The 19,483-nt window shown below is 46.7% G+C and overlaps 1 protein-coding gene and 1 pseudogene across 12 annotated transcripts in view; one reads left to right on the top strand and one right to left on the bottom strand.

Annotated features, from left to right (window-relative positions):
- Positions 1–18,447, top strand: part of Atg10 (autophagy related 10) — a 276,423-nt gene extending 257,976 nt beyond the window's left edge. For 2 of the 12 annotated variants that reach the window (XM_045134442.1, XM_045134449.1), the window contains one exon: positions 7,624–9,514. In XM_045134442.1, the coding sequence (XP_044990377.1) occupies positions 7,624–7,896 (273 nt within the window). In that variant the 3' untranslated portion in view covers positions 7,897–9,514. Of the gene's footprint in view, positions 1–4,813; positions 4,912–5,668; positions 5,809–6,580; positions 6,808–7,623; positions 9,515–18,143 lie in introns of those variants that run through there. The other 10 variants (XR_006633516.1, XM_045134446.1, XM_045134448.1 and 7 more) reach the window with 10 other exon arrangements.
- Positions 16,369–17,504, bottom strand: LOC101605473 (annotated as a pseudogene).
- Positions 18,448–19,483: the final 1,036 nt, after the last annotated feature.

Genomic DNA, 19,483 nt, shown 5'->3' with positions numbered 1-19,483 from the left:
CACTTGCCTGTGAAGGAGTCCAGTTCGAGGCTCAATTCCCCAGGACCCACATAACCCAGATGCACAAGGAGGTGCGTGCATCTGGAGTTTGTTTGAAGTAGCTGGACGCCCTGGTGCGCACGGTCTCTCTCTGCCTCTTTCTCCCTCTGTCTGTTGCTCTTATATAAATAAATAAAAATTAAAAAAAAATTAAGGTGAACCCATTCTCTCTCTCTCCCTCTTTCACATATACACCTACACACACACATTTATAAGTAAATAAATAAATTCAGCCTGGGCTAGAATGAGACCCTACCTTGAAAAATAAAGAGAGAAGGAAAAATAAAAAAAATTAAAAAAATAAAAACAAGATTTCCATGATCAAGGTCTGGTGACTGGTGCCTGGGATTCTGGAATTCCAGTACTTGGAAGATAGAGGTAGAGGTTTATGAGTTCAGAATCACTGTATTCAATCCTTTCTGGTTGCTGGGACAAATCCTCCATCAGAAGCAACCATGAGTGAAAACTATTTCTTTCAGCTTTCAGTTCCAAAGGTCGAGTCCGCCTCGGGGGAAAGCATGGACTAGGCCGGGCGCTGGGTCACGTGGCCACACTAGCAGGAAGTAGAAAGTGACCACCCAAGCTCTCCCCTCTACACAGCCCAGGACCGCGGCCCATGGGTGGCACGGCCTGCAGTCGTGGTGTGTAAGGGTAACTTCTCACTGCTCAGACAAGGCGCCCAGAAGCAGCTGATGGGAGGAGAGAGTTTATCTCAGACTTACAGGTTCCAGAAGTTTCATCACGGTGGAGAAAGCAGCCAGAGCAGGAAACCGGCTCACACCCTCCTATTTCAGCAGCAGGCAGCAAGAGTGACCATAGCTAGTGAGCACCCAATAGGGCTGGGTTCAGAAAGGAACGTCAAGGATCCCCCCAGCCCCCAGCATCATACCTCCTCCAGCAAAGCTCTGCCTCCTCCGCAGGCTGCAAGACTGAATGACAAACACTTTGTACTCAACTACCTCAATGTTACAAATGCCTCACAGATGTGGTCAGAGACTTGTCTTATGGGGATTTTAAATCCTGTTGAGTTGACAGTCCGAGATTAACTAGCACAGTCATCCTTAGCTACTGAGTGAGCTTGAGGCCAGCCAGGGGTATAGGAGAGCCTACCTCAGGAAAAAAAAAACAAAAACAAAACAAAAAATGTCATATAAAATTAACAGACAAGAAGACTTATTGCTTGTCAAACGAATGAGAGTATATGAATTTAAATCATATCAAACAACTTTTCTATATAGTGTGACATGAGTACTTTCTTCACACTTCAGTAGTTTTGTATGTTACAGCTTGAGTGACCTGTCTCTAAAACTCTCAAATGTGCTCTAAAATCCAAGAAATGAAAAAAAAAACAAAACATTTTTAACATTTGTTTTTATTTATTTATTTGAGAGAGAGAGACAGACAGAGTGAGAGAAAGAGTAAGCACGCCAAGGGCTCTGGCCACTGCAAACAAACTCCAGATGCATGTGCCACGTGTGCATCTGGCTTATGTGGGTCCTGGAGAATCGAACCTGGGTTCTCAGGCTTCACAGTCAAGCACCTTAACCATTAAGCCACCTCTCCAGCCCCCAAGGCTTTGAAAAGCAACCAAAGTTCAAAATTTGGAGCATTTTGGATTTTAGATTTTCAGGTAAGAGATACTCCACTTGTAAATCTGTGAAAATATTCCCAAACCCCAAACCTCAAACTCTGAGACACTTTTCATTCTAAGCATTTAGGATTAGGAAAAGGATATATTTAGAGTATTTTAAAAATTAATGCTCCATCTGTATTTGCAAAGAAATTAATGATTTGCTTAATTTTCCAGAGCTAAGAGAAACTAATACATTTTAGAAAGCATTGAATGTTGAAACATGTACAGTTTAACCATGTAATTAATTATGAATGTTTTTTGACACATTGCTAGAAAAAAATGCTTATTATTAACAATATACTTAAAGTGCTGATTTCACAGTCCAATTGAGCATTTGGATTCTAAGTTCTCTCAAAACCAAAACCCTTGGGGTCTGAGGATAAGGGACACTTGACACGGACTTGACTCTCCTAACATGGCCACCTCCTTCAGTGTGTTCTCTTTCCTTTGGGCTGCTGCCATGCGGTCCACTTGTGTTGTGACCCATCACTCCCGAGCCACGGCTTGTGCTTGTATGGTCTTATGTCATTTAAAAAACCGGTGGGCTGGAGAGATGGCTTAGCGGTTAAGCGCTTGCCTGTGAAGCCTAAGGACCCCGGTCCGAGGCTCGGTCCCCCAGGTCCCACGTTAGCTAGATGCACAAAGGGGCACACGCGTCTGGGGTTCGTTTGCAGATGCTAGAAGCCCTGGCGCACCCATTCTCTCTCTCTCTCTCCCTCTATCTGTCTTTCTCTCTGTGTCTGTCGCTCTCAAATAAATAAATAATTAATTAAAAAAAAAACAACTACTGGGAAGGAAAAAATCATGTCTTCGCGTCTTGCAATCGGATCTCACTATGTCATCTAGGTTGCCTTGAATTCTCTGTCCTGTGTCTCAGCCTCCTGAGTGCACAGATTACACCATGCCTGGCTGTGGTATCTTAATCCCCATGTATGGGACCTTTCATTTATTTTTCTGTGGATTTGAGTTATCCTTTGATATTATTTCTTTTTGGTTGGTTGGTTAGTTGGTTGGTTGGTTTTTCAAGGTAGGGTTTCTCTCTAACAAGGCTGATCTGGAATTCACGTTGTCGTCTCAGGGTGTCCTAGAACCCATGGTGGTCCTCCTGCCTCTGCCTCCCACGTGCTGGGATTAAAGGTGTAATCCACCACGCCCAACTTGGTGTTATTTCTTAAAGGACTTCCTTGACTAAAGGTTACAGGGCAGATATGCTAGCCAGCAGTTTTGTTTCCCAGGAATCACGTGTATACGGCCCTCATTGTGAATGTGGTGTTGCTGGAGCTTGAATCTCGGGGCAGTTCGAGGGCCACTGCGCTTCTGCTGGAGCGTTCTCCAAGTGGAGGCGGGGTCCTCGCTGTGCTTAGGACTTTCTCCTTGTTTTTGGCTTTCAGCTACCTTGATCATGGTATGTATGGTGTTTCTCATTTTTGAAGTTTTCAGCCAAAATGTGTTGGGTGCTTTGTCTATGCTAACGCTGTCTCCTCTCCCTCCCAGGGTCATGTTATGGGCATGCTGTAACTGAGGCTCTGGCAGCGCGCTCTCCATAGAACCGTCTCATTCTCTCTGCGCTTCTCTTTCTCCTATTGATATACTCGATTTGCACACTCACAATCAGAATTTTACCCTTTTAATTCTGTAAACACAATTCAATTCTTTGAACATATTTGTAATAGCTGATTTGAAGTCGTCATAAGTCCAGCACCTTGTCCCCGCCAGTTCTTACTGTATTTCTTTGTTTGCTGATGATTGCACGTGTGCACATGGGTAACGCGTACTGTGTGTGCGCTCCGGGAGAGCACTGTCCCTGGGGTGAAGTGAGCACTCGTTCTCCCCAGCGAGGGCACAGACGGCGGAACAAAGGACGGTTTGGGGAATCAGTGAGTTTATTGGGTTTACTTACGGGAGCAATAAAGACCCAAAGAAGTCTCTTCCTGTCCTGGAAGACAGCTTCCCCGTGGCGGCATCGCGAGCTCCTTGTCCCCGTCCAGGCCTGAGGAGACCCCAGAGGCGTCATCACGTGGTGGACCACAACCTCCCACGCTGGGCTTTCCGCACGCACGCTCTTCCCCCAGCCCTGCGTGATGGCTTGTGCGTGCACAGCATGGAGACCCAGAGGCGGCCGCACGCGTGACGGCTCGCGCCCTGCAGGCCCTCCCCAGCGCAGGCGGCAACTCCCAGGCGCTCCCCCGCCGGCGCTCAGGCGCCCCCTGCAGGCAGCCACACGGGCGACAAGTCCCAGGCGCTCCCCCTCCAGAGCTCAGGCGCCCCCTGCAGGCAGCCCCACGGGTGACAAGTCCCAGGCGCTCCCCCTCCAGAGCTCAGGCGCCCCCTGCAGGCAGCCGCACGGGCGACAAGTCCCAGGTGCTCCCCCTCCAGAGCTCAGGCGCCCCCTGCAGGCAGCCGCACGGGTGACAACTCCCAGGCGCTCCACCTCCAGAGCTCAGGCGCCCCCTGCAGGCAGCTCGGCCTGGTACCCAAGCATCATGTGTAGGCTGCAGGACTGGACAGCCTCACCCCACCTAGTCGTTTCCCTTTATACAGTCTTAGAGAGAGCTCTTGTAACCTTTTCCAAGACTTGCTGACTTCCTGAGTCTGCAGATTTTTCTCCCTTACCACCCCTCAGGATAGGTTTCACTTACTGATTAACATTGGTGGAAAGCTGTGACAGTACGCCTTTAATCTTAGCACTAGGGAGGCAGAGGTAGGAGGACTACTGTGAGTTTAATCCCAGCACTTGCTATGCAGAGGCAGGAGGATCACCATGAGTTCGAGGCTAGCCTGGGACTACAAAGTGAGTTCCAGGTCAGCATGGGCTACAACAAGACCCTACCTTGAAAAACAAAAGTAAAAATAAAAATTATAGACCAGTGAGACACATTGGTCCACAAAGACAGAACTAATAAAATGTACTTATGGTTTATACTATGCAAACATATCATGTACTTTACTTGACAATACTGTTGACCAATGCTCCTCGCAACCTTGTGTTTAGATTATAAATGGTATTTCAAAGTAGAAAACCAACCTGTATGGATTCATTTACTTGAAATTTAAGAAAGAATCTTCTTTTAATAAAGTAATTCAGATTGTGTATTTTAACTTTTTCAAAGGAAATCACAAATACTGTTCTGGTTCTTACAGGAGCATCCAATACTTGGACAACCCTTTTTTGTGTTACATCCATGCAAGACAAATGAATTCATGACTCCCATGTTGAAGAATTCTCAGAAAATCAGTAGGTAAAGAGTATTGTCAAGACGCATTGGCCTCTACTCTGATTTTAAAAGTGTAAATCTCCTTACTGTAAAATCTCGGCTAAAGAAATACTCTTTGTAATAATTACAGGAATGGCTAACGAGGTGGCTTTTACTGTGTTCTAAGTACCACTCTAAACGTTTTAGGTGTATGAACACGTGGGACTTTTATAGTGTCTGTCCTACTCAGGTCCCGGAGAAGAAAGATGAAGCACAGAAGAGTTAAGTGACTCTGCCAAGGTCTTGCAGCCAGTTAGTGGTGGAAATGGGACTGGAATCTGAACATTTTTGCCTTAGCACCATGTTTTTAAGTAGTCCAGTCAGCCACCTCAACATGAGTCATCAAGGGGAGCGCCAATGTCACCTTGTCTTTCAACTACCACAGTGAGGGATCCTCAAAATCTGAGGCAAGCAATAGGGCAATTATTCAGGAATGTTGAAATTCCGGCCCACGTCTTTGAAGAAAGCTTTATTTGGGGCTGGAGAAATGGCTGAGTGGTTGAGGCACTTGCCTGTGAAGCCTAGGGACCCAGGTTCAATTCCTCGGTACCCACGTAAGCCAGATGCACAAGATGGTGCATGTGTGTGGAGTTGGTTTGCAGTGGCTCGAGGCCCTGCAGGGGCCATTCACTCTCTCTCCCTCTTTCTGTCTCTCTCACTCAAAAGAAAAAAGAAAACCTTATTTCTCTGTCCTTGTTGGTGACTAACCGAAGTTCTACCATCCTTCCAAACGCTATGCCAGGAACACCTGTGCTATGTGCACCTCACTTGTTTCCTAGGAATGTCAACTACGTTACATCCTGGCTGAGCATCGTGGGGCCTGTAGTTGGGCTGAATCTACCTCTGAGCTACGCCCAAGCAGCTTCTCTGGATGAGTGACAGGTAAAAAAAAAAAAAAAAAAAAAAAAAAGCTTGAGCTTCGTGTTTTGCTGTTAGCAAGCTGGATGTACCGGGCGTGGTGGCACACTCCTTTAATCCCAGCACTCGGGAGGCAGGGATAGGAGGATCGCCATGAGTTCGAAGCCACCCTGAGACTACATAGTGAATTCCAGGTCAGTCTGGGCCAGAGTGAGACCCTACCTCAAAAAAAAAAAAAAAAAAAAGAAGAATAAAAAGGAAAGAAGGGGGCTGGAGAGATGGCTTAGCGGTTAAGCGCTTGCCTGTGAAGCCTAAGGACCCTGGTTCGAGGCTCGGCTCCCCAGGTCCCACGTTAGCCAGATGCACAAGGGGGCGCACGTGTCTGGAGTTCATCTGCAGTGGCTGGAGGTCCTGGCGCGCCCATTCTCTCTCTCTCCCTCTATCTGTCTTTCTCTCTGTGTCTGTCGCTCTCAAATAAATAAATAAATAAATAATTTAAAAAAATATATTAAAAAAAAATTTTAAAAAAAGGAAAGAAGGGAGGGAAGGAGGGAGGGAGAGACGGAAGGAGGGAAGAAGGAGAAACCTGTTTCTCTGTTGCACAAATATCCATCCATTTGCCTCTTGTGCCTCTGTTCTTTAGTTTCCAACATCACATTTCACTTTGCTGTATGGAGCACTCACTCAACTATAGGCAGTGGGTTTGATTTCAGCACTGATAGTCTTGAAATAAACTGCTGCACTCTGTCAGTTTTATTCCCTTTGCTATTGTTTTTTGTTGTTGTTGTTTTCTCAGATCTTCTATTGATCTTAGAGACTGCAGCATGAAGAACACCAAGAGCTTACCTGAGCAGCCCTGTTTTTAATGGAAATAAGACTGCAGTACTGCATTTTGCCAAGATTTGACATGGATTCATTTTTCCTCAGGAAGAAGATGTCTTCAGTACATATTTAGAATAATGACTGATTAGAATAAACATGTCAGTGATTCAAATTTCTATAAAAATAAAAAGTTGGAACTAATTCAGTGCTATAACTGATGACATTATTAGAAAACTTGTGGGTCACTCTTTTCTAGGCCAAGCCCTTCACATTCCTCCTGGAACATGGTGGACAAGTGTGCTTATGTGTCCATTTTCATATAATATATATGAAAATTGGAATTTGAAAATAGACAATTGAACTTTCCTGTTTCTAGAAAATTAATGTTATAAACATTACCCTAAATTATTCTGCCACAGTCAAACTCAGCAGTAATAAATTTAAATTATTTCTATCTTACTCCAAAAGAAGTATGTGTGTGTTTGTGTGTGTGTAGATAAATAAATGCAGAATAAGTAAAACCCAATATTTCACAAGTAAAATAATGTGTTTTCAAGCAAAGTATAGCATCGTGACTAGATTTTAAAGAGTTACAGGAAATACTTAAAAATTAAGGTGCTTTTTGCCTACAGTGCTGAAACGGTGGCCGTGTGTCCTCAGACCCACAGCCGCTCTGCCGCGCCGCCAGGACGGTTCGCACAAGTCTTCACCCCTTAAACCTGCCTCCACATTTTCCTGTGAGGAAACAAGCACCTCACGGGGCCTGGGAGAACCAACGAGAACATTAGTGCAAGAGGGAATATTGTGAAGTTGTGGACAAGTGTTCTTGCCATGTTCACCTTTCTTATAATCCTTTGCTTTTCACTCAGTTTATAAATACATTTAAAACAGCCATCAATATAGTAATATGACCCTTATCTGGAAAACAACCTATTTGTTGCTGTTTTGTTTTCATTTTAATTTCTAGAAGCCAAAACAAAGAGGAACTTGCAATTGATATCTCCTCTTTCAATGCAGAATCAGCTGCGCATGTGTGACCAGCAGATCCAGGGCCACCTTTGGAGCCGGTGTTTCGGGCGCTCCTGGGCAGCGCGCTCCCTGAAGAGCATGGGCACAGGTGGGCTTCCGCCCTGGCACCAGCAGTGTCCACCTTTGGAGCCGGTGTTTCGGGCGCTCCTGGGCAGCGCGCTCCCTGAAGAGCATGGGCACAGGTGGGCTTCCGCCCTGGCACCAGCAGTGTCCACCTTTGGAGCCGGTGTTTCGGGCGCTCCTGGGCAGCGCGCTCCCTGAGGAACATGGCCACAGGTGGGCTTCCGCCCTGGCACCAGCAGTGTCCACCTTTGGAGCTGGTGTTTCGGGTGCTCCTGGGCAGCGCGCTCCCTGAAGAGCATGGCCACAGGTGGGCTTCCGCCCTGGCACCAGCAGTGTCCACCTTTGGGGCCGGTGTTTCGGGCGCTCCTGGGCAGCGCGCTCCCTGAAGAGCATGGGCACAGGTGAGCTTCCGCCCTGGCACCGGCACTGTCTGGCCTGCCCCCAAGCCCTTTCCAGTTCCGCGTAAGGGGGCCTTGCTTCTTGGTCTGGGCACCACACATGCTCCTCGGCTTAACACAAGCTTACGCTGTGACCCGATGATCCCACGATAACTCGAAAACACGGTGAGACGGCGATGCGCTCCGCACACAGCCGACTGCAGTCCCCAGCTCAGCCAGACCTGACTCGCGTGTGCGCAGAGCACTTAGCGGCCAGGAGGCCGGCAAAACGACCTTCCCCAAAGGCTGTCTTATCATAAAGTGTTCGTGTCTCTCACACACACCCAACTAGGAGTTGTGTCCGCAGAAGTGCCGTGGGGCGCTGGTTCTCATCCTCGCGGTCCCGCGGTGCGGATAGACTGCGCGGCGGGGAGCCAGCACGCGAAGGGCCAGCGTCGGGCCGTGCTTGCCTCCCGCACGCGTCCTCGATTCACGCCACCATCGAGTAAGCAGTGCAAGCAGGGTTGCTTCTGTGGTTCATCCTCTCATAACTTCTGGTGATTTTTAAATTTGTATTTATTTTTGTTTGTTTGGAGTGTGTGTATGATCTGAATATGTGCAAATGACTTTGTGGGAATGAACTACATCAAGGAAATATGAAAATGAACTATGGAAAAGAACGGTGATAAAATTTCTTATGGATCTTACAAATAACTTTTCCAAGATTATTGCTATGAGATGCTAAATTCCTAACCTGTATCTTGCCCTAAGGTTAATGTTACAACTATGTAATCCATCCTCTTAAAGCAATGTGCTCTGAAAGCAATGCACAGATGGCCATATTTCTTTTGCTTCCATTTGTTCTTACTTATTAATTGTAGACATACTTAGTATGGCTACATCATGAATTGGTGCCATCCTTACCCTCGTCCCTGCCCCAGCCTGCTGCAGGCCCTCCCAGTGAGACTGCAGGTACCCCATGGGGTTGTGGGTGTGCATTATGGGAGCAGCAGTCATTTGTTGAGGAAAGGCAAGGCCTCTGGACATGATGTCCCACCCTATGACTCTTAGAGTCTTTCCGCCCCCTCTTCCACAAGGTTCCCTGAGCCATGTTAGGTGTGTTTTTAAGTCTGCCTCAGTGATGAGTGACTGTACCCCAACTTCATTATCTGTGCATCCAGTGATCAGCTGACCAATACTGACCAGCAGTGTTTGGAGATGCTCACTGATCTTCAGCTATGTTCTTTGCCCAAGATCCACAGTGAGCTCACTGGACTCTCGGCTCAGAACAAGCATACTTGTGTGAGAAGGGCTGACCACAGAAGTGTTGAAAACAACGAGGTCAGTAACTAGGGGCCAAGATCTGTTGGAGACAAGAGGTCAGCTTACTCTGATTGCGTCTGAGAACAGGGTGCACGTGGGTCTGGATCAGCAGAGTCCAGCAGGTCATTCTCCACAATCCCTTCCTTGAGCAAATGTTTAAGGGTTACCCAAGGTTGGAAGGGTCTCGCCCTTTGCTCACACAGTGCACTACTTAGTCATGGATTACTGGGTGGAAGTGCCAGTGGGCACCTGGATGCCGAGGAAGCCCACCACAGAGCCACGGTGACAGCAGACACAGCAGGTTTACTAATGGCTGAACCTAAACTTCAGTTTCTTTTCTCCGCAGGCTGCTGCCAGAGGCAGATAGCCCACTCCTGGATAGGAGTCAGTTCTGATTTCTCAGGCTCTGCTCCTAAAAGCAATTTGCCCATTTCTAGATAGGAAGATTGCAGGAATTAGTCTTCTCAGTTCAGGGCTGTGCCCCACAAATAGGGTGCATGTGTATATACATATACATACATACATACATACATATGCATCTTCATGTGTGTGAGTATGGACAAACATGTGCTAAAGCATGTGTATGGAGGACAACTTCAGTCCATCAGGCTAAGTGGTCAGGAAACTCTTCTGTCTCTGCCTCCTTTCTTGCTGTCTTTGCACTGGCCTCACAGAGCCCACAGTGTCTGGCTTTTACATAGGGTCCAGGGATCTGGACTCAGGTACTTAGAGTTTGTAGCAAGCACTTTACCCACTGAGCATCTCCCTCTCCCCTCCCCCATCTCTGTTGAAACTTGATTCCCAGGGCAATAGTGTTGAGAGGTGAGAGGGTTCAGAGGAACACAGGTTGTGAAGAGGGCCTAATGCCAGGCCCGAATCTGTTCTGGTGGCATTTGGAGCGGGGATGTAGCTCCCTGGGAAAGAACTTGCCGAGCATTCACAGGCCCTGGGTTCAGTTCCTACAGACAACCAGTTGTCAATCATAGAGCAGCTCAGCTCCTTTGTCCTCCACACATGCTCCCCTCCCTCTCTGCTTCCTGCTTCCTGCCATGAATTAAAGCAACATCGAGGCCCTGGCCAGATGTGCCTGGCCGACCTCAACTTTCCAGCCTCCAGAATCATGAGCCGAAATAAATTTCTTTCCTGCTAAGTTAATTGCAGAAGTCTTATAACAGGATAAACATGCTGCTTTGGTCAGACATGGCTTTGAGGGGAAGCATCTTGACCCTGATAGTGCCGTGCTTAAGGGCTGGCAGCAGAGAAAGGGTTAATTCAAACCGCTAGAAAAGCTGAGAGGACATGTTGAAATGCTGGCCTGCACGTAGTATTCTGGGGTGAGAGCCTGCTTATATGTTTCCTGGGGATTTGGGTGTTTACCACTTAACATCTTTCCAAGGGAGTCCACACCCCCACACACTCTCCTGAATGTAAACAGAGATTTCTCAGCAAGTCATTTCTCAGGCCATCAAGCTATGTCATTTCACACACACCAGCTGAATAAGACACCTGTCTGGGAATATGCATTAGCTTTTGTTAATGGGTTCTGAGATGATAGTCAGTTTAGGGCTGTCATTTTATTTATTTATTTGTTTATTTATTTATTTATTGAGATACTAGGGACTGAGCCCAGTGCTTGTTTCTGCCAGGCTGGCCCTTGACCAACTGAGCTGTACCCTCAGACCTATTTTTTTTTAATTAAAAAAATATATGCTGAGTGTGGTGTCACAAGCCTATAATTTCAGCATTTAGGAGGCAAAACATAGGACAATTAGGGGTTTAGGGATATCCTTGGTTACAGAGCAAGTTCAATACTTGAATTGCCTCTGGCCCTGCTTCCAACAGAATCCTTGTTCCTCCCTGTGAAACCTCATAAGCCATGCTCCGTGGGTGTGGGGCTTCCGATGTCAGCATTTCTCTTGACATTCTTATCTTCCGAATTCCTACTTGAACGGCCCATTGAGCTCTGCTTACAGCACTCTAGGGCTTTTCTAGTGGTAAGTTCAAAACTTTTCATGCTATTTCCATAAATTCCCAAGGACTTAAAAAGCACATGACCAGATTTTCCATAGCTATGGCCATGTCCAGGCACCAGCTTCCTGTACTGCGCCTCTCGCCGCAGCACCAAGATGCCAGATGCAAGCAAGCTGAGTAAGAACGGTGACTCTGGCTGACAGGTGGATTCAGAGCCCCTCGCGGTGAGAAGAGCATGGCAGCAGAGAGCTGGCTGTGCTGTGCCCAGTGAGGAGGCAGGGAGTGTGAATGCTGGTGCTCAGTGTGATCCCTCCTTCCTATGCAGTCAGGCCCCCATGCCCACGGAGCAGTGCCACCCACAGGTAAGGTGGGTCTTCCCCCCTCAACTAACCTAACAGAAATTCCTTCATCAGATTTGTCTCCTAAGTTAGGCTAGATCTTGGCAAGTTGCCATTATAGCCATCACACCTGAATCATGTAGAAATACTTTTTCTTACTTTTATTTGTTTTGATTTTTTTGAGGTAGGGTTTCTCTTTAGCCCAGGCTGATCTGGGATTCACTATGTAGTCTCGGGGTGGCCTAGAACTCATGGCGACCCTCCTACCTCTGTGTCCCAAGTGCTAGGATTAAAGGTGTGCACCACCACACCCAGCTTGGAAATGATTTTACTGAACCCAGGGCCACATATGTAATAGGTAATTGCTCTACCACTGAGCTACATCTCCAGCCCTCAACTGGAAATTCTTACAGATATTTATCAAGCTCCTTTTACATACTGAACCCTGAGCTAGATGCCTGGGATAGAAAATGGGAGAAATGACCTTGGTTCATGAGAATACCACAGCCCAGGGACTGGATAAATGGCTCAGCACTTAAAGCACTTGCCTGCAAAGCCTAACAACCTGGTTCAATTCCCCAGTATCTATGTAAAGCCAGATGTACAAAGTGGCACATGCATATGGAGTTCATTTGCCACAGCTAGAGGCCCTGGAACCATTCTCTTTCTCTCCCTCTCCTCCTTTTTCCTCTGTCTACTTACAAATAAATAATTTAATAAATTGGCCACATGTGAATGTGCATGCTTTTAATCCCTGTACTTGGGAGGAAAAGGTAGGGAGATTGCCATGAGTTCGAGGCCACACATGTGGTCTGTCACTGAACTAATTAGCAACATGACTCTGTGTGTGTGTGCTGTGTCTGTGTAGGGGTTTTGATATAAACCGGATTTCTCCCTCCAGGGAACAGAGAGCTGAAAACTAACGGGCAGATTAGCTCCCTTGTAGGTCTTTTACGAAGACACTGTGGTCACCTCCCAACCCTGAGAAACACCTTCTCTTTCAAAGTTGGCTCTGAGAAATGGTTTCGGTTCTGTGTTTTCACCGGAAGGGAATATTGTATGCTAGATATTCTCAGGAACTGTGTTGGAGCATCTGCTCCTTACTCTGTGCAAAGCGCACAGGGCACGAGACCCGCAGGCAGCCTCAGGATGGAGCATGTGCTCCCCGCTCCTGTGCCAACACCACAGCACATGTAAGGCAACTGGACAGCCTCACGAGGGTGGCGGCCTTCTGAGAGTTTCTGTAAGTCTGGCCAGCCCCAGCACACTCATCTCTGGACATCGCGTGTTTCTGCCTCCTGTGCATGGGGTGAGAGCGCTAAGCCAGCCAAGGAAGAGAGCAGGGCCACAAGAACAAGGGTGAATGTGACTTGCACCAGTGGACACAGCTTTTCCTTCTTGATCTGCAATTCTTTAGAGGCAGTTCCAAAAACAAACTCGAGACTGGACTGCCTAGTACTGGCAGCATTACAGTGAGGAGATGGCTTCCTACGGGAATCCCTTGAAAGGCAATGATCAACTGATTCTGAGTTATCATAAGCCACTTTTTAAAACCACTAAGGTTTATTTTTAAACTGTGTAAAAGCACTGGTTAAACAGTAATTATGCCTATGAATATAAAATAATATATATGGTGTGTGGGTAGGATAGAAAGACTCTTTAATTTTTTATACTCTAAGGACCAAATTCAGCACTAGGTCTTTTGGCAGCAGCCACCATTATAAACCGATATCTGGGGGCTGGAGGGATGGTTTAGCAGTTAAGGCATTTGCCTGAAAAGCCAAAGAACCCAGGTTCGATTCCCCAGGACCCATGTTAGTCAGATGCACAAAGGGTACATGTGTCTGGAGTTCATTTGCAGTGGCTGGAGGCCCTGGCGCACCACTTTTCTCTCTCTCTCCCTCTCCTCCTTTCTCTGTCAAATAAATAAATAATCCAGATGGCTGGACACTGAAGACCTGAACAAGGAAGCTGAAACAAGAAATCAACAGCATGTGCCAGTCACAGCTGGCCTTGGACTCTAAACTTACAGAACCTCTGGGCTTCGGGGTGAGGCTAAGCAGGATCCACCTCAGCTGTGCACAGGGGCAGCAGAGCAGAGCAGAGCAGAATGGTCCCGCAGACCCAGCTACATCCTGGCTTCACTCCCTCGGAGCTGAATTACTCTCTGCAAATTACTCAGTCCCTCTGGGGCCCAGCTGCCCTGCTATCAAATGCCTAGTGAAGGCTCTAAGAAACTGCTTTTGAGAAACAACAGTTACTCTGTAAAGTTTTTGTCCTTTTTTTTTTTTTCAAATGAAGGGTGGTAATCTACTTGTATATTAAGAGATCAAGCTGGGCGTGGTGGCACCCACCTTTAATCCCAGGTAGTGGTAGGAGGATCACTGTGAGTTCAAGGGCACCCTGAGACTCCATAGTCAATTCCAGCTCAGCCTGAGCTAGGTTGAGGCCCTACCTCAGAAAACAAACAATAAAAGAGATCAATGTAGTGGGTTGAAGCTGGCATATTTAAAAAACATCAGGATGCACTGCATGTAATGGTAATTTTTTTTTCATGTGCTTATGCTAGGTTTTGATTTATATACATTTATTTTACTATGGACTCCACCACAAATTTCATCTCTGCTCTACATAAAATTCTCAAATTTTAACATCAAAAAAGTCCTTATTCTTGGCACTGAAAATTTTCTAGTAACAATCTATGGCTTCTGGATGAAAGTAGATTTTCATATGTCTTGTTCGGAATATCTTGATTTTTGATTGACTGTTCCCCCCTACCCTTCTTTTATACAATTTCTTCCCCTCACCTCACTTAGGCCTTTCCCCTCCCTGTAATCTGTGCTTCTACTTGCATATATACAATACCATTCTTCCCTCTCCTCCCTCCCTTATAGCCTTTTTCTAGCTTATGGGCCTCTGCTACTGAGTTTTGGCTCCAGCTCACACACAAGTCTATACATTTGTAGCTAGGATCCACATATGATACTTTCCAGTAAGTTGCTGGCCACGGAGGTCCTTGTTGCATACAGAACATTCTAGGCTATTGCCAAGGCCCTTGGTTTCCCATGAGAAAGAGATGGTAAGACCCTACTGCTGAAGACTTCACATGACCGAGTGGCAAAGTCACTGAGAAATCAAGCTGGTGCTGATCAGAAAACCTTTTCCCTGTAGCCCAGCCAACTGAAAGCTGGAAAAAGCTGCACTGTCCTTATGGGAGACAGAAGTCATCAGTGGTGAAAACAGTGGACACTGGAATCCTCAGGTTTGGCCAGACAGGCCAAATGACTAAACAAGTGCAACAGTGGCATGTCTGCTCTGGGGGAAACCAACAGCTCTCTAATTGGACTGAAGGCCCACTCTATGGGAGGGAATACATGCCTGGTACTGAAAACCTAATCAAAAGCCTATGTATGGCAGGGGAGGTCATGAGCCTTAGGGGTATAAAGTCTGCTCTTGTCTGGATAAATGCATACATTACTCTCACCAAATTGCCCTGAAAGCACTACACTTAATGTTCATATATTAATGCTAATCTCACTTCTGGTTAGAGAAGCTTCTCTTTTCATATGGCAATGACCACTGGGATGACCCAAAAGGCAACATAGTGATGAGAAGAAGGGACAAGAGGAGTGTCCAGCACTGAAACATCTCACACCCTCCAAGGCTCAGGGTGCATTGCAGAAGAGGTGGTGGAAAGAATATAAGGGCTAAAGGAAGGGTTCCACTCCTTACATACAACTGTCGGGACATAAATTGGCCTCGATATCCAAGACCTCACAGTTCCTATCAATACTTACACAAGACCCTCATAATAGGAGAAAAATATTATAAATCAAATTGAAAGAGAGACTAATGGAGAGAGGGAGGGGATATGATGGAGAGCAGAGTTATGAAGGGGAAAGCAGGGGAGGGGAGGGAAATACCATGGTTTGTTGTCTATAAGTATAGAAGTTGTCAATAAAAGATATATATATGTATGTATTTAAAAAAAAAAAGAAAGAAAACAAAAAAAGGTCCTTAGGCTGGGCATGGTGGCACACACCTTTAATCCCAGCACACGGGAGGCAGAGGCAGATCATTATGAGTTTGAGGCCACCTTGGGACTCCATAGTGAATTCTAATAATGTTGGAGCTATTTGGACTTTTCTTTTTCAACTTATAGGTTACAGAAAGAGGTGACTAGCAGTGGGAAACATTAGAAGATGACAGATAAGAATCCTATTAATGTGGTAGAATTCACCCCACCAATTAAAGAGAATAAGAAAAGAGAGGAGGTAAAAGGCCTCAAATCCTTAAGTGTTGGGAGACAGCCTGACTGTGAGCTTGTCAGGTAATAGGTTTACCACAGGAGATTCTGGACTCTATTTGGTGAGGCAGGGAAGAGTTCAGAAAAAGCCCATAGAAGGAAGTACAGCTCAGAGGTAGAACATTTGACTGCAGAAAAGAAACGAAGATACCTGCAAGAGAAGTTGGGCTTCTCTTTCAATTTTCTTATACTACTAATTTCCTTCATCAAAAACATAGATGGATCAAAGTACAATTGGGTTCTCCAAGTGTATTCCATTATGTAGTTTACCTGGGCCCCTCGTCAGCCAGCCATTCACCTGAGAGAAGCTCATGGACTCCCATTCTTTCCCTCTCTGGAGATCTAAATCATCTACAGAAACACTTAGCCTTGCCTCCAACCTATTTCCTCACATCTTAGGTATGTGGAGTTGCAGGTTCAGTTTTCACATTTCCAGGCAGAAAAGCTGCTCTTTGGCAGTCATTAAGCTTGATCTGACAGACATACACCCTCAGCCCAGGCGCCTCCATCTCTAACATCTCCATTGACACTCAGCAAACAAAATACATCTACTTATCACAATTCAGTGTCACAAGGGCATCCCGAGCCAGGGCCATGATGTGCCGTTTCCAACAGCAGCATGGTGCTTGCTCGGGCAGACACGCTGGCACCAGCGGTCCTGAAGTTGGGTCTTTAACTGCATTTTCTGTCAGTTTGGCTGGGAAGACCTGGACAGCTGGAAGTGAGCTTCTCCATCATTTTCTGTCTCCTTCTTTGCATCAGTTTTCCACCAGTGAAGCCCAACACCCCACCACCACGTGCAGCTGCAATCCCTGCCTCTGTGAAGCCTGCAAGGAGGCCGATGGGACCCCTGCCCTCCTCCGACGAGCGCGCCCACCACAGGCAGGGCTGCCAGCTTGGATTTTGCAGCCTTCCCCAAGTTTCTGGTTCCCTCTTCCACACTCACAGCCGCGCGGTTGGCACGGCCTGCAATGCTGTCAGTCTTCTGCTGAGAATGCACGGGGAGAGAGGAACCAGTGACCACTTGGCTGAGCTCAATTAAGTCCGCTTCTAAGTTTTCCCATGGCCCGGCGGCATTCTGATCTCGTGGAATTCTAGGCAACGCATATGTCTGAGTCCAATTCTGACAACTAGCTTCTGCTTCCGTAGTATGGAATGTGCCAGCACCAGTCATGGATCTGGTCCAAGGCTGTGACACAGGCTCTTCACCGCTGAACTGCCCTCCAGCTCGCCAGCAGACTCGAAGTGCAGCCGGAGACTGCTGCCGCTGCTTCTTCCGCAGGACGGGTCACGCTCTGCAGAAGCACCCGGTCACCCCGAGGACCTTCAAACAAAGCTTCTCCATGTCTCAGGTGCTGGAGCCGAGTTGCTCCTCAGTGCTTACCTGGTGTTTCCTTAACCTCGCCAGGTCTGTGGGAATTACTGTTTTGGTGAATTTCTGGATCGCTGGTCAAGATGGTACAATTTCACCTTTTCTTCATCTTCAGACATCCTGAGAAGGTTCTGTCACTTCCCCCTGCAACACCTGTCTTCTCCACATGCACAGACACACCTCCCGCCCGGGCGCTGGAGGCCCGTCGGTGCGTAGCGCGCCCTCCTTGATATTTTAAGGCTTACATATAAAAATGTTTTCAAGGAGACATAAAGGGTAGAGAAAGGAAGGGAGGAGGATACTTAATAGGTTGATATTGTATATATGTAATTACAATGATTGTAATGGGGAGGTAATGTGATGGAGAATGGAATTTCAAACGGGAAAGTGTGGGGGTGGGGAGGGAGGGAATTACCATGGGATATATTTTATAATCATGAAAAATGTTAATAAAAATTTTAAAAAAATGTTTTCACATTTTTATTGTTCAATGACAGTGTTCATTACAGCAGTAGTGACGGCAAGCCCCGCGTTTCCTTTTATGTTGTCAGTGGCGACACCTAGTGGTCCTGCCGCCAGGATCCTTGTAGTCTAGACCAGTAGGGCTGGAAAGGATTTTAAAGCTCACCAAGTGCCATTTTATTTTGTAAGGTGGAGGTGGAGAGGAGAGAGGGGAGAAAATTGGGAGGGGATTATGATAAATTGCACTATGTTAATATATTAAAATTCTCAATAAAAATGAGTGTAACTCTTTTCAGATGGCCGTGACCGCTGGAGTGACTCAGAACTCACCATGGTGCAGAGAAGTGGCAGTGAAGTTCAGCACTGAGACATCTCTATCACACTGCAAGGCTCAGGGACCATGGCAGAAGACATGGCAAAAAGGAGGTAACAGCCAAAGGAGGGGAGGCGTGCTCTGAAAGGCTGTCTTCCCGACACAGAGTGGCCTTGACATTCATGACCTCACCATGGCCGACGCTACCTATTTACACGTGACCTGCACAGGAGGAGGGAAAGTGGTGATATGGAAATGGAAGGGAGACTAGTTGGAAATAAAAGTGATTCAGTGTGGGGGGGGAAGTTGGGAGGGAAAGATGGGGTTGGTGGGATGCGATTATCATAGTTTATTGTCTATACTTATGGAAGTTGACAATAAAAGGTTTTTAAAATTGGGCTGGATAGACAGCTTAGTGGTTAAGGCGCTTGACTGTGAAGTCTAAGAACCCAGGTTCTATTGCCCAGGACCCACATCAGCCAGATATACAAGGTGGCACATGTGTCTGGAGTTCTTTTGCTGAAGTTCCCTGGCACGCCCATTCTCTCTCTTTCTCAAATAAATAAAAATGTTTTTTAAAGTTAAAAAATTATCTAAAAAACGAACCGAAACTCATGAGCCACGTTCTGACATACTCCACAGTTGATTGACCCACAGTTCTGTGGCACTTCCCTTGATTTTCTAGAACTGTTACAAATGCCCAGCTGAAGCAGAGCACGAGCAAAGCCTGCCAGACTGGGTAAACCCAAACCCGCCATGGAGCGTCATTGCAGTCTTGGCACACTCTTGCTTACAGGTGTGCAAAGCCTGCGCGTAGGGTCTGGTTCTTGAAAGCACTCAACACGTCTTTGAGTGTCTGAATGAGTAGGGCTCACTGAGCCCAGAGGGGTGTGGATTTGAAGTACTGAGGGGAATTTGATAATAAACTCTAAGACCAAGAACATTTTTTAGGAGCGTGGCAAACTGGAAAGGAAGCCACGGGAGCAGAATACAACAGGGCCCCCTATGGTTTCACCCACAGGGTGACTAGATGGGGTTGCTGTCAGAGAATGCTCTTGGACGTGTACTATTTGTTTAGTATATATGGGGGGATTCAAAGTAAGAGAAGCCAGATAAAGGTCAAGAGGCTAAGGTCACGAAGAGGTGGTGAGATCTTAGGTTAGAATGCTGATGAACCCAATGTCAAAAATATGCTGAGGGGCTGGAGAGATGGCTCAGCGGTTAAGGTGCTTGCCTGCGAAGCCAAAGGACCTAGGTTCAATTCCTCAAGACCCATGTAAACCAGATGCATAAGGTGGCGCATGCGTCTGGAGTTCACTTGCA

This window comes from Jaculus jaculus, chromosome 14, assembly GCF_020740685.1.
Source record: "Jaculus jaculus isolate mJacJac1 chromosome 14, mJacJac1.mat.Y.cur, whole genome shotgun sequence".
Classification (NCBI taxonomy): Eukaryota; Metazoa; Chordata; class Mammalia; order Rodentia; family Dipodidae; genus Jaculus; species Jaculus jaculus.
The sequence above is the reverse complement of the archived record's forward strand: the minus strand, read 5'-3'. Positions and strand labels throughout refer to the sequence as shown.